General features: G+C 38.3%; 1 protein-coding gene across 2 annotated transcripts in view; it reads left to right on the top strand.

Annotated features, from left to right (window-relative positions):
- The window catches only part of LOC122800827 (phospholipid scramblase 1-like), a 604,453-nt gene that overhangs the window by 585,593 nt on the left and 5,873 nt on the right, over positions 1-12,987 (top strand). For both annotated transcript variants that reach the window (XM_044070117.1, XM_044070116.1), the window contains one exon: positions 5,213-5,288. In XM_044070117.1, the coding sequence (XP_043926052.1) occupies positions 5,213-5,242 (30 nt within the window). In that variant the 3' untranslated portion in view covers positions 5,243-5,288. The remainder of the gene's footprint in view (positions 1-5,212; positions 5,289-12,987) is intronic.

The raw sequence follows: 12,987 nt of genomic DNA, 5'->3' as shown, positions 1-12,987 counted from the left end.
CATACACCTTCCTGATACAGTTGAATACACACTTCAACACACCCTCCACACAGAGTATGTTGCTATAGAAGGCTTCAACACACCTTCCACACAGACTATGTTGCTGTAGAAGGATGTTTTCAACATGCATCCATGTGAGTTGGGGGAGGGCAGCACCTGATGCATGCATGTATAGACACATTCTGACTCTCCTTATCTGCGAGGTAGACCAACATGTCATCACGGACCTTTTCTGAATGGACATTAGTGATACCCCGGCTGTGTGCAACAGACTTGTGAGAGTTGTTAATGCTATATCATGTCTGTTACATTTATTAGATGTCTCCAAAGATGACATCAAGGACATGCAATACTACAACACTATCAGCCTTTTGAACTTGACAAGCCCAAGGCATTTGACAAACATCCACACTGAGGTACTCACTCAGCACTGTCAGATGTGGCCATATAAACCTGTATCCCCAGCTTGGTAGACCAGTGTATCACATACATAGCATCTAAATATGCTGATGTGTATAGTGACCTATATCTCAGGTCCATTGATCAGGTCCGTACATCAGGGCTGTCTGCTAGGCCCTTCCCTGTCTATTATTTAGGTGATGGACAACACAGATGACATACATATCCTCTGTCCAAACAGCTGCCTGAAGGACTACAGATTGTGGGCAATCATTGACTCCAACTGTGATATTAGCATAATACAGACACTATCAACACACACCAAAGATTGCTGCCACAGCCATGACAACACCTGCAATGACAAGTAAACATGGGGGAATTTTCTATTTCCAGAAAACAAACACAACCCAAGTATAATGTAGACATTACACCCTATAATCAGACCAATAGGTGTGTGACCTGTGTCCTGGAGTAGATGGTAAGTGAAACATCCACCAGCATGTGGTCACAGTGCTGACTACTCACTTGTATGTAGCACAACTACTGAGTATGTGAAGTACATCCACATCAGAGGACATAATACCTCCATAGTTTACAGCCGTCATCACTCCACTAACTGGGTACAATACACCCTTCTTCATGTACTTCCCTACACATCTTCCAGTGATGTGTAACTAAAGTGCACCACTTTTGTCACAGTGAGCTATCACACATCTTATTGACCATTTCTAGATATTCTATTTGTGGCATAAACATTAATGTCTGATGTGCAGAACACCCATCAAGTTGTTACATGAGATGCATGTGTGCTACCTGTTCTGGTAATGCACACAATACATACGTAGGTGTTTGTCAACATTAATGGCATGGGTAACATAGATATGCCATGCACCCATGCACACCAATCAGCTAGCCTGTATTGATCATTATGCCACATACAGGTATAGCAGTGTCCCTCCTAACACCTCCAGCAGATGTTACGGTGCCATGCAGGGTGCGTGATTACTCTCATAGAGTGTGGACATATCATAACGGTTGTACAAGTGTGTTTGTGCAGGATCATCTCTGATCATTCTAAATCACTTATGTTATATCAAAGGCATGGGATTACTGGTGGTATTATTCTGATATTGTCCATAATTGTGCTTGCTTCTTTTAATGTTTTCCATCAGCCTTTACCTTTGTCTCACTTGCTGGAGACCCCTGATGATATTATACTCATACCCAGGCAAATCACTTTGCATAATAGAACAACTCTGCCCCCAACAAAAAATTCACCAGCTGTGAAATAAAGGGCACAAGCAGAAAGTTAATCTCTTTATTTTCTAGCACTTCGGTGTTTCCACCTTCAAGGAATATCAAACATTCAAAATGCAAAATGCATGTTCTTATATAGAAACTTCTAATTAACAGCACACACCCTACTTTAATTAAAAAATTATATAATTATATAGTAAAATCCTGTCTTAAAGTAGACATTTCCAATTAAGCTCATTATTAAGCCCTGTGGGTGTCATAGTTTTGTACTTTAAAATGCTTTCTTTAAAGAACAATTATTTTTATTTTGATAATATATTACATAGACAAAAGCAGGGTACAGCAATGGGGGAAGCATTTGCCCCTATGTATGCAAATCTCTTTATGTATTTTTTGAAAATAAATTTTTATTTAATTTAGATTTTTATCAAAAGATATGTACAATTTTATTTTCGTTATATCGACGATTTGATTTTTATTTGTGAAGGTGGTATAGATCAGGTAGACAAATTTATGCTGGATATACATAAGAATCCTTTTGGTCTGGCATTTGACGGACTCCAGAAAGGTAATAGGGTGATATTTTTGGACCTTATTTTGGAAGGTACAGAAAAAGGGAAAATTTCATTTAAGATGCATAGGAAGTTTGTGGATGGTAACCAGTATCTACATGCTTCAAGTTGTCACCCTCCTCATGTGTTAGAGGCTTTACCCTATGGTGAATTGGTCCGTGTGTCTAGATTGTGTAGTGAATCAAGTATTTTGGTAAAGGAATAGGAGGCAACCAATTATATGTTTTTACAGATTGGTTATGCACCGAGAATTTTGAAGCAAGCATTGGTAAAATTAAATAAGGAAAAGGGTATGAAAAAGGATGTTCCTTCATGTATTAGAAGGAACGAGCTTCATACCAGAAGTATTTATGAGAATAGACAGGAAGGAAGAGATGCACTATATTATGTTTCAGTGTATAATGTGAAAAGTGAGGAAGTTAAAATTCTAATAGAATATTATTGGAAGTATTTGCTGGAGGATAGGGTTCCGGCAGGTATTCTTCTGAATAAACCACTTTTCTCATTTAAAAGGGGTAGGAATCTTAAAGATATGGTGGTATGTGGAAAGTTTCAAATGCCCAAAATAGATATACCTAAGAAGGTTATGAATTTGGGAACAATAAGTTGTAACAGATGTAGTATTTGCACAAATATTGTTAAAACATTTAATAGTATAAATGGAATAAAATTTGAGCCTAGGGAGGTTTATACATGCAGAAGTAAAGGTGTAATATATGCACTTAAATGTCCTTGTGAACTTTACTATATAGGGGAGACAAAGAGAGAATTCCGTATTAGGTTCATGGGACATGTTAGGGATGTGAAAAATAAGAGGGAAAATAAAATAATTGCTTCACATTTTAATACATTTCATAATGGTGATGTGTCTTTACTAAAAGGCACTGTTTTAGAAAGTGTGAAATGTTTATTTGATGATGAAAGTGTATTGAAACAAAGGTTGTTGTATAAAGAAACATTTTTATTTTAAAGTACAAAACTATGACACCCACAGGGCTTAATAATGAGCTTAATTGGAAATGTCTACTTTAAGACAGGATTTTACTATATAATTATATATTTTTTTAATTAAAGTAGGGTGTGCGCTGTTAATTAGAAGTTTCTATATAAGAACATGTATTTTGCATTTTGAATGTTTGATATTCCTTGAAGGTGGAAACACCGAAGCGCTAGAAAATAAAGAGATTAACTTTCTGCTTGTGCCCTTTATTTCACAGCCGGTGAATTTTTTGTTGGGGGCAGAGTTGTTCTATTTTGTGTGGAAGTAGGAGATTTGGTTGTCTTTAAAATCACTTTGCATAGCTTCACAATATGCACCCTACTCCAGTGGTATGTAGCATCCCTAATAGATATCCTGTGCATTATTCTTGTAAGAATGCTTATCTCACAGAGACATCCTTCCCAATGTTATGTCACCTTGTGTGACAGTCACATAATACACATTTTCACTATACAGTCCCTACTGTACCAGATTGATATGTGATTGGTGTTGCTGCCACAACTGTCTTCCATTGACATGCCCTCATCTACCATACATTAGTTTGTTTCACCTGTCCTCTTTTCCTATGTTCATTTCTACAATTCATCTGTGTGTCCCTATTCAATACATACACTTCCCCTGAGTGTTTATTTTACAAGGCAGTCCATGTACCCCTACAGATCATTTACACAACTTCAGTGCAGAATGCCAGGAATGGGATTTCACAATAATCCACGCTATAGATACACTGTCCTGTACTATGTTTGGACAATATACTTAATCATACCTAAAGCACAAAAGCACAAACTTTGAACCAAAAAATCCACATCCAAGGACCAGGGTTCTGATGAAGTCCTGTATACCTGTGGATGAAAGTGCTAAACTAATAAAATAATTACAGTGAACTTCTGGTCCCTGGTCCTCCTTTGTGGATTTAACAATCATACTCCTCAACCATCCAGATTTTCATAGAATGTCCATATTTTTACCTTTATATCTTTTGGTGTGTTCCTTATCAAATTTGTGTTTTTTCAGCCATATCACTGGGATGATATCAGGACTGATGTGGCCCAATAATTACAAACATTTGACTTTCACACTTCATATCCTTCAGAACATGTATCTTAACACACCTCTATGGTCATTGTAGCACATTTCTAAAGGGAAAAAATATGACAATTATGTCCTTATTTCTGGGTCATTGCTCCCCCCATTGCGTTGGCCTTTGTCCAGATGTCTTTCACTAAGAGATTGAAAGCTATCTGTTAAGCCCTGACAATCACTGTGTCATTCCGCGCAAAACCGTAGACCTTCAATGCTCTAATTTAAACAGGATTGCTATCCATTTTCACTTACACAATTTCCTGGCCGGCAATACTATTGCCAGCCACAAAACTTTGCTTATTTATGTTTAAAGATGATGTGCAGCATGAATAGGGGTGACAACATTGCATGAATATGCAATGAGCACTGTTGCTCACCACACATCACCACATCACTGTGCACACATTCATGCAAAGCCTACATGGAGTTTATTGTATCCCAGGGATTGTATAATGCAGTATATAATTTATACATAATTTAGTACTGACATCTTCCATCATCGAAATCAGGCATTTTTCATCGAAAGCAATCAGCAGAAATAAAGATCAGTAAAAATATATGCAGTAGATAATATAATGTAAAAATGAAGGAAAGATATGAACATCCCTATCTGCTGTGCACTGATTAATGTTACAAAGTGTTTTCTTTAAAACAAGCATGCTACTGCATTAAAAGAAACAGTGAAATTGTGATGCACTTTATTATATCAATTTATTGTAATTAATGTTAAAGGGCAGATAATTAAAAGTAGTAAGTGGTTATCAGAAAACAACTTAAAATAGTAGTAACTATTTGCTGTGAGCACAGAAACAGTTGCATATTCTGTTGTATGTTTTCAGTTCCTTGCTTCTCAAGAAAATATGCCTAATTCCTAATATGCTTTTGTCATTATTTGTACCAGGACTTCATGTTCTTTGAACATAGTGAGTGAAGAAATTTAGAATTTTCAGGCAGAGAGCACAGAATGTCTACAACCGGTAAGTTATGGGGCACATTATTTTTCTCTTGTGTATTAGTATGCAGAAACTGACAAATAGATCTCCTACATTTGTGAGATACAGAGATACTGAAGGATAAAAAACAGTCTTCCCAGAATACTGTCATACTGTGTCTAGTTAGTATGACTAGGGATGGTATTTGTAGTCCGGGACTTTGCAGCTACATAGTGGTTATCCACAAGGAACACTGCTATGTGTATATGCAAATAAGCTAAGTGTAGGTTCATAGGTTCATAGGTAGGTACTAGGCTATCGGCCCAAGGGTCTACGTAAGCCTAGCCAGCAAGGTTCCATAGCTTACGCGACCCAAGAAAGTTATTTTCCTGTACCACTGTCCAGCAGAGACACAGAAGTGATCCCCAGGGTGTATTTCTCATCCATTCATCAAGATTTTTCTTGACGAGTGCTAATGAAGAACTTTGCTTGACATAAATGGGTAGCTTGTTCCAGAGTATAGGAAGTCTCTGGGACAGGAATCTATCCCTCCAGAGTGTCCTGTTTATTGTGGTGACAAGGTTTAGGTCCCTAGAGCATGTAGCTTGGTGAGATTGGGATTTCTTTAGGTGTAGCATGTCCAACAACTCTGGGTTTGACATAGCATTATATGTTAGGCAGAGATCACCTCGGAGTAGGCGATATGCTATGGAGTAAAGCTGGAGTTTTTTGAGGCGATCAGTGTAGGGCATTTGTTTGAGGCCAGTAATCCTCTTTATGAGGTACTTCTGTGGCCTTTCCAGCTGCTGCAGATGTCTTGTGAGGTACATTCCAGAAGGGGCGTTGTACTCTATAATGGGTCTAATGAGTGATGAGTAGAGGGGAACAATGACCTCTTTTTTCCTGGATGAGAACCCTTTTATGATGAGATGTGCCACGTAGAAGGACTTCCTGACTACTGTGGCGATGTGACTATCAAAGGAGAGACTACTGTCCACCTGGGTCTCAAGGTCTCTTATCACGCATTCAGTGTTAAGTAGATTTCTGCCCATGTGGTAGTTCATGGGTACAGAGTTTTTACCAAAGGATTTCCACATCATTTGGGGACTTGACTATGGCTCTTAGTTTGCAGTCATCTGCGAACATCGTTAGCCAGAGGCCTTCTGTGTTAGCCTGCACTTCAGAGAAGTAGATACCAAACAGGAGAGGTCCCAGGACAGGATCTGTGATACTCCACTTGTCACTGCTTTGAGGTCAGATTTGGAGTCTGCAACTTTTACAGTGTGGGTTCTGCCAGTGAGCCAGTTGGCAACCCATCTTGTGACGTAGGAATTTATACCTAGTTTAGTGAGTTTAGCTATAATTCCAGAATGGGGGATGGTGTTGAAAGCCTTGGCGAGGTCAATATAGGCTGTGTGAACCACCTTACCCTCATCCATGGCTTTGGTGACTGCCTCAAAGAAGTCGATCAGGTACAGGAGGCATGATCTGCCTTTCACAAACGCGAACTGGGTGGGATCCAGAGTTTGGAGGTTACCAATGTCTTTGTTTATGAGTTCCATGATGATACATTCCATGGCCTTGCAGACCAGGCTCGTCAGGCTAATAGGACGATAGTTCCCGGGATCAGTGGTGGCTCCCCCTTTGTGGAGTGGGATAACTGTTGCTGTGCGCCATTCAGTGGGCACAAAGCCTGATGTGAGGCTATTATTGAACATGGTGCTTAAGTGGGGAGCCAGTTCATTCTGAAGTACGTGTAAAACGCAGCCTGGGATGTTGTCCAGTCCCATGGATGCTGTGTTTTTGGCTTTAGAGAGTGCAGCTTTTACCTGCGTAGTTGTGATTACAGGGACTCTGCATTCTTCCTGTATAGATATGGGCCCTTTAGGGGGTGAGAGGGGGGTAAAGTTAGCACTGAACCGATCTGCCAGGATCTTGGCAATATCAGTTGGTTCTGTAATTTTCGTGCCTTTGTGCTGTAACTCAGAGCAGATCTGGGTGTTGCCATCTAGATTCTTGACATAGCTATAGAATGTTTTGTGGTTGTCCTTGGATTTAGTGGCAATTTTGTTTTCGTAGCTAGCTTTGGAGGATCTTATAAGGGATGTCAGCTTCTTATGAGGCTGACCAGGGAGCTCCTCCACTCATGGGATTTTACTCTATTTTGCAACAGTTTCTTCCTTCTGTTGTACAGTTTGTTTATGGCAGGGGACCACCAGATTGGCTTCCTTTTTTTGGAGGATAGCGTCTTGGTTCTGTTTGGGATAGCACAATCCATGCACTCGTGTAAGTGCTTATAGAGTGCATTTGTGTAGGATTCAGCAGTTGTAACTGTATTGTCCATCTGCATGGGTGTCATGAAGTTCACCACTTCTGTCTTAAGAAGCATGAAGTTGGCTTTGGAGAAATTTCTTTACTGTGGTTTCCTTAATGGGGGGTGGGGGTGGGATGTGGATATCAAAGGTGATAAGCTTATGGTCAGATCAGACTAAGGAAAAGTGAAGACATTTTCAAAAATATGCCTACTTATGGCAAAAGCATAACTTACTTAAAGTTAACTGTTAAGTACATAGGAAGTGGTACATGAAAGCTGGTAACATTGTATTATTTCCAATGTATTCAGATATTGCAGATGGATGCAGCTATGTGCAGTCATGCTTGAAAGACTTAAGGTAAGTGGTAGACTGTGCCGCATTTATTATTAACATTTAAAAAAGTAAAGGGGTTTAAAATGTTTTATGTAGGAGTATCCTTACATGGACAGTGGACACCCTCTGGATACTTTAAAGAATAGAAAGGGAGAGATAGGAAAGATTTGAAAAGGGGAGACACAACAAAGAGGGAGACACAACAAGAATGCATCAAAAGGTTGTGCTGGAGGAGGTGGGAACAGAGGGGAGCAATGCTTTTCACTTGGGATATACTCAGTTTTTTTTTCAAATATTTGTTATATAAGAGGAGAGTGTGGGTGGGAAATAGGTAAGAGGGTGTAAGAGAAAGGATAAAAGAAAAAGGAGTGAGAAAAAGGGGTGGTGGTAGCAGGAGTCTCCAGAACCTAGAGCATCATACAGTACATTTCAACTGTCAGATGGTGGTGCAACGATGTTCAGGGAGTAGGTGCCAGTGGTGTTGAGGTGGTCAGCACCAACTGGAACAGAATGTCTTGAACATACTGAAAATAATCTTTGATGGGCTCAATCTGTTTGTCCATGACTTGCTCCAGCACATCCTCAACCAAGTTCTGAAGCTTCAGTTCAGTGAGGCTTTCCACCTTTCCACATGCCAAGGTGCCTGCAGGACTGGTGCCAATGCTTTGACCCTGATTTGTGCCTGATATGCATTTGTTTGCAACACTGTACTACAAACCTTCTTTATAAATACTTACATCTTACAAAATCAGTTTAAGACAGAATATTGCAGTTATATACTGACATATCTCTTACACTTGTTTGCATTAATGGGCTGAATACACTGTAATGCTTCAGTGACCTTTGTAAACTACTTCCCCCCCCCCCACACACACACACACACACACACACGCATGCACACACATACACACACACACACACACACACACACACACACACACACACACACACACACACATATATATATATATATATATATAAATATATATATATATATTAATGAAATCAGTTGAACACAAAATACTATTTACTACTTTATTCATGCTTACCATCTTCTTCAGCCAAACTTGTGGTTCTCCTTACCTGCTGTAGTCTGTTATAATTTATTTCCTCCTTGGCTAGAAAGAGGAGATATAATACAGTTACTGTTTACAGTAGAGAGTTGATTATCCAAACTAATTGGGACCTAGGGTAGTTCAGATAATCAAACTGTTCAGATGATCAAACATAAGTGAACCATATTAATAAACTTCTAACAATGTTTTGATGAACATTAAACAAGAAAAGTAAAACACATTTACTGTAAGTACAAAACTTTACAGTATATTGTTGTAGTATAAGGTCAAAAAACATGCACAAGTGAATATGTATAACATTTACATATTCAGACTTTATGATTTTTCCTACCCAAACACTTTGGAAGGTTAAATTTGGATAACTGACATTTGGATAATTGACTCTCTACTGTACTTGTAATTCCCCCTCTTTTTCATTAATATAACTGATATCAGTGGTAGAGATATGCAAGGTATTTCATTCACTGCTGTACCTGCTTACTATGCATTTGTTTAAATATTTATTAATAGCTTACTTTTCATACTGTCCCAATCTTCCCTTTACTGCAAGTTACAAACAAATGGTTATACATTTTGGTGGAATGGTGTTTTAAAATATTATGCTTTGTATGTAACAGTCTGTGAATTGTGTTCAGGTAGAAGGTGTTCACACAGAAAACTGTAACAATTCAAGGAAGTTTTCAGTTCCTGAGCTGTAGAAAAGTGTGTACTTCGATAGTTTTCTGCCTTATAATTTTAAGTATATAAAGGGATGATTTAAAAATGTATATAGAGGTAATACAGAAGCAAATTAACTGGTCATTTCTCACTAAAGCATGTAATGGTCATTCACTTGACATCTCCCAACCCCCTTCCCCACCCTCCACTCTGACTATGGTCTGGTGCTTGACAGAGGGTTAAGCCATCTTTCATGTGCAGTTAATATTGTGGATGAAATGACTGTCTTATACAATTATTATATTAATTAATGTTTTTTTCTAGTTCATTCTGGCTAGTTTCAATACAGCAGTAACTGTTATTATGAGGTACAGTTTACAATTAAAGAGATTTACCAGCATCTATCTGCTGGAACTTTATTACTTGTGTTGTAAGATTCCTAAAATTTGAAGGTAAGTCAGCTGCTGTCATCTGAAGAATTTGATTGAGAGTATACTGATGTATAACAGGCTATACTACATCTGGTTTACAGAAAAAAAGTTACAAACTTTATAGCCAATTGAAATATAAACTGAGAGGTTGAAGGAGATGAGAGGGAACACGTGGAAAAATTCTGCCAGGTGTGCACTATCAGTGTCCTTGAACTTGTGATGGGTACCTGGATGTCAGACATGCAGGATGATAGGAACTTTAGACTAACAGGTAGAGATGCCCAGTGGGATGTTATGGGATATAATATATAAAGTGTCATAAATGTTTGTGAACTGCACTTGGCCATGATCATAGAACACCAGAGAAACCAGTGATACATTTGTAAACGGTACATAACAATTGCCTGTAGCTGTCAGAGTACTATCATTCAACATAGCACTGTAATCACTAAATATTTGATTATCTGTACTGGCCATAAAGTGATCGATATCACAGCTGCAAGTCTGCAGGTGCGCACTATCATCTGGGAGCAAATCATGGTGCTAGTGACATGTCATGGATGTGCAGCAATTTGGTGAAGAGGATTCCACAGGCAAATGACATGTAAAACCATGGCTAGTGGGCTGCATACTGTCTAATGCACCCTGCACTCAGTGCACTCTAGGTCCAGAAGTGTGATCTGTATACAGATGGAATCTATCACGATGAAGGAAATAGTGCAACATCCCTTTATAAATCATCCAGCTGAAGACAGTGTACACTGCTGGATCCAGTGCAAACAACATAGTTATGCAACAATACCCCCAAATTTACAAAGTATCTAGCTTTATCTATCCTGTCTTTTCTAGTGGAAATTACTTGAGTAGCTGTTCGAATCACAAGTCTTGTGACTTGTATTAACTTTAAAGTATCCTGTTTTGTTAACTTCATCTTAAATACATGAAAAGGTTTCTTATGTGCAAAACCTTCTATATATACATATGTTGTTTTTTATGTTCATGATGTGATAGAGTCATCTAGTTCTCTGGATTTCCTGATCTGGATTCTGTCCTTTTTGTTTCATGTTATTTTATCCTGGCTTAGACTTCTCCCATTGAAGCTTTTTTATTATTATCATTATTATTATTATTATTATTATTATTATTATTATTATTATTACATTGCCAGATGGATACAATTCTGGATATTATCGTATTCAAAGGGAAGGAAGTCAGGGGTGTTGCAGATAAAGGTCCCATTAGTCACCATGCCATGTATGGTGTGAAATTTAAGACATCATGAACAAATAGAAAAGTGAGGGATTTTTAAGGGATGGAATATGATAAGCTGAGAAAGATAGCTATAAAGTAATGTACTAGAGGCAAATGGGGATAAACACATTATGGGAAAAGGTCATGGAAAAAGTATTGTGAGTTAAGTGGCCAGAGTGTGAGAATGAAGCAAAAGGGGAAAATAAGGAGAAAGATGTGGCTATCGGTGAATGTGAGGCTAAAAGAACTAGATAACTGTCATAAAGATGGTGGGTGGAAGGGGGGGCTATGATTGTGGATATTGTATAGCAAAAGGAGGCTAACTAAATATGACAAAGGAAAGAAGAACAGCAAAGGTGCAAGGTGAAATCTAGTTGGAAGAAGGATCATGAAGGGCTATAAAAAGTAAAATGTATAATGAAGAAAAGAGGGCAGATGGGTCTGGCTTGGTTAGGCTGAGTACAGATGACCAAGAGATCATCGGAGAGAAAACATACAGAAGAACTGAATGAATACTTCTCAGGTTTTCAAATTCAGAATGGAAAGGGTATGAAGCTGGTGGGCAGCTACAGAAAAAAGGTGAAAGGAAAATGGCAGATACTGGGACACAGAAAGGGAAGGAAGAAACAAAACTGAGTGCACTAAGGTAGAGTAAGACACCCGCCTGCAGAGCCACCAGGAATCTGACTATTATGCCAGTAATTTTGCCAGGAAGCTCTCCAGCCATTCCTTTGCTACAGCAGAAGTAGCTGAGAAGTGGAAATGAGCAATGCAGGTACCTTTGCACAAGAGCATGTTATGGAAAACTAATCAATTTTTCAAAAGTTATTCTGTTGTTAATCATGTTATGTGAACCTATCCTTGGACCCTTTTCCTGCACAACCTGGAAAATAAGAGCAAAAGTAAATACTGCATGTATAAGCATAGTTTACTTTAGCAAGTCATCATGCATTTTGGAAGGAGGGACAAAAAATACAAGCTGTAATTCCTCTCAAAGACTAGGATAGCATGCACAATTTTCTCCACATAGTGACATCGGGTCAAAATCAACTACAGATGTGGAGTTTTGAAGCAGGGAACTTGCCACTAAGCAAATGTGCTGCCATTCACAGCCTCTGAACTATTGGCTATAAAGACTAACGTGGCAGGTAGATTCAAGCAGAAAATCCCCAAGGTTAAAGGCCATTTGGTTTACAAGAAGACAACAATCTGCAGAAACAATTAACAAGGGTCCATAACTTAAATAAGATATCAAGCTAAATAGGCTGGGTTTATGAAAGAAGTATGAAAGACTAAATGGTCTCAGTAACACTGTTTCTCCCAGAGACAACTACTTGGGGAAACAGCATGTGTTTGGGATAAGACAAAAACTGAGAAACTTGTCTTCAGTGTGTTAAAGTGCTGTGACAAGGAGGGTTGTTGTGGGAGGAACATTTCTAAGGTATAAGAGAAGTGATTAGTAAATTAGTTGCTCATTTAACTGTTTTGTAAGCATATTATAATTGTGTTCATTCTTGAAAATACACAGTTTGTATAATTATCTATAATAATTATAATTCTCTTTATATTATACCATTACCATCTTGCTTTTTTGTTTTAATTTCATTTTATACGGTTGTTTTAGTTTTCATTTCTTGTTAACAAAAGGTATTTAGATATATATATAGATAGATAGATAGAT

The sequence above is a fragment of the Protopterus annectens genome, chromosome 4.part1, assembly GCF_019279795.1.
Source record: "Protopterus annectens isolate FY-2018-M chromosome 4.part1, PAN1.0, whole genome shotgun sequence".
Lineage (NCBI taxonomy): Eukaryota > Metazoa > Chordata > Ceratodontiformes > Protopteridae > Protopterus > Protopterus annectens.
This window is presented reverse-complemented; position numbering and strand designations above follow the sequence as displayed.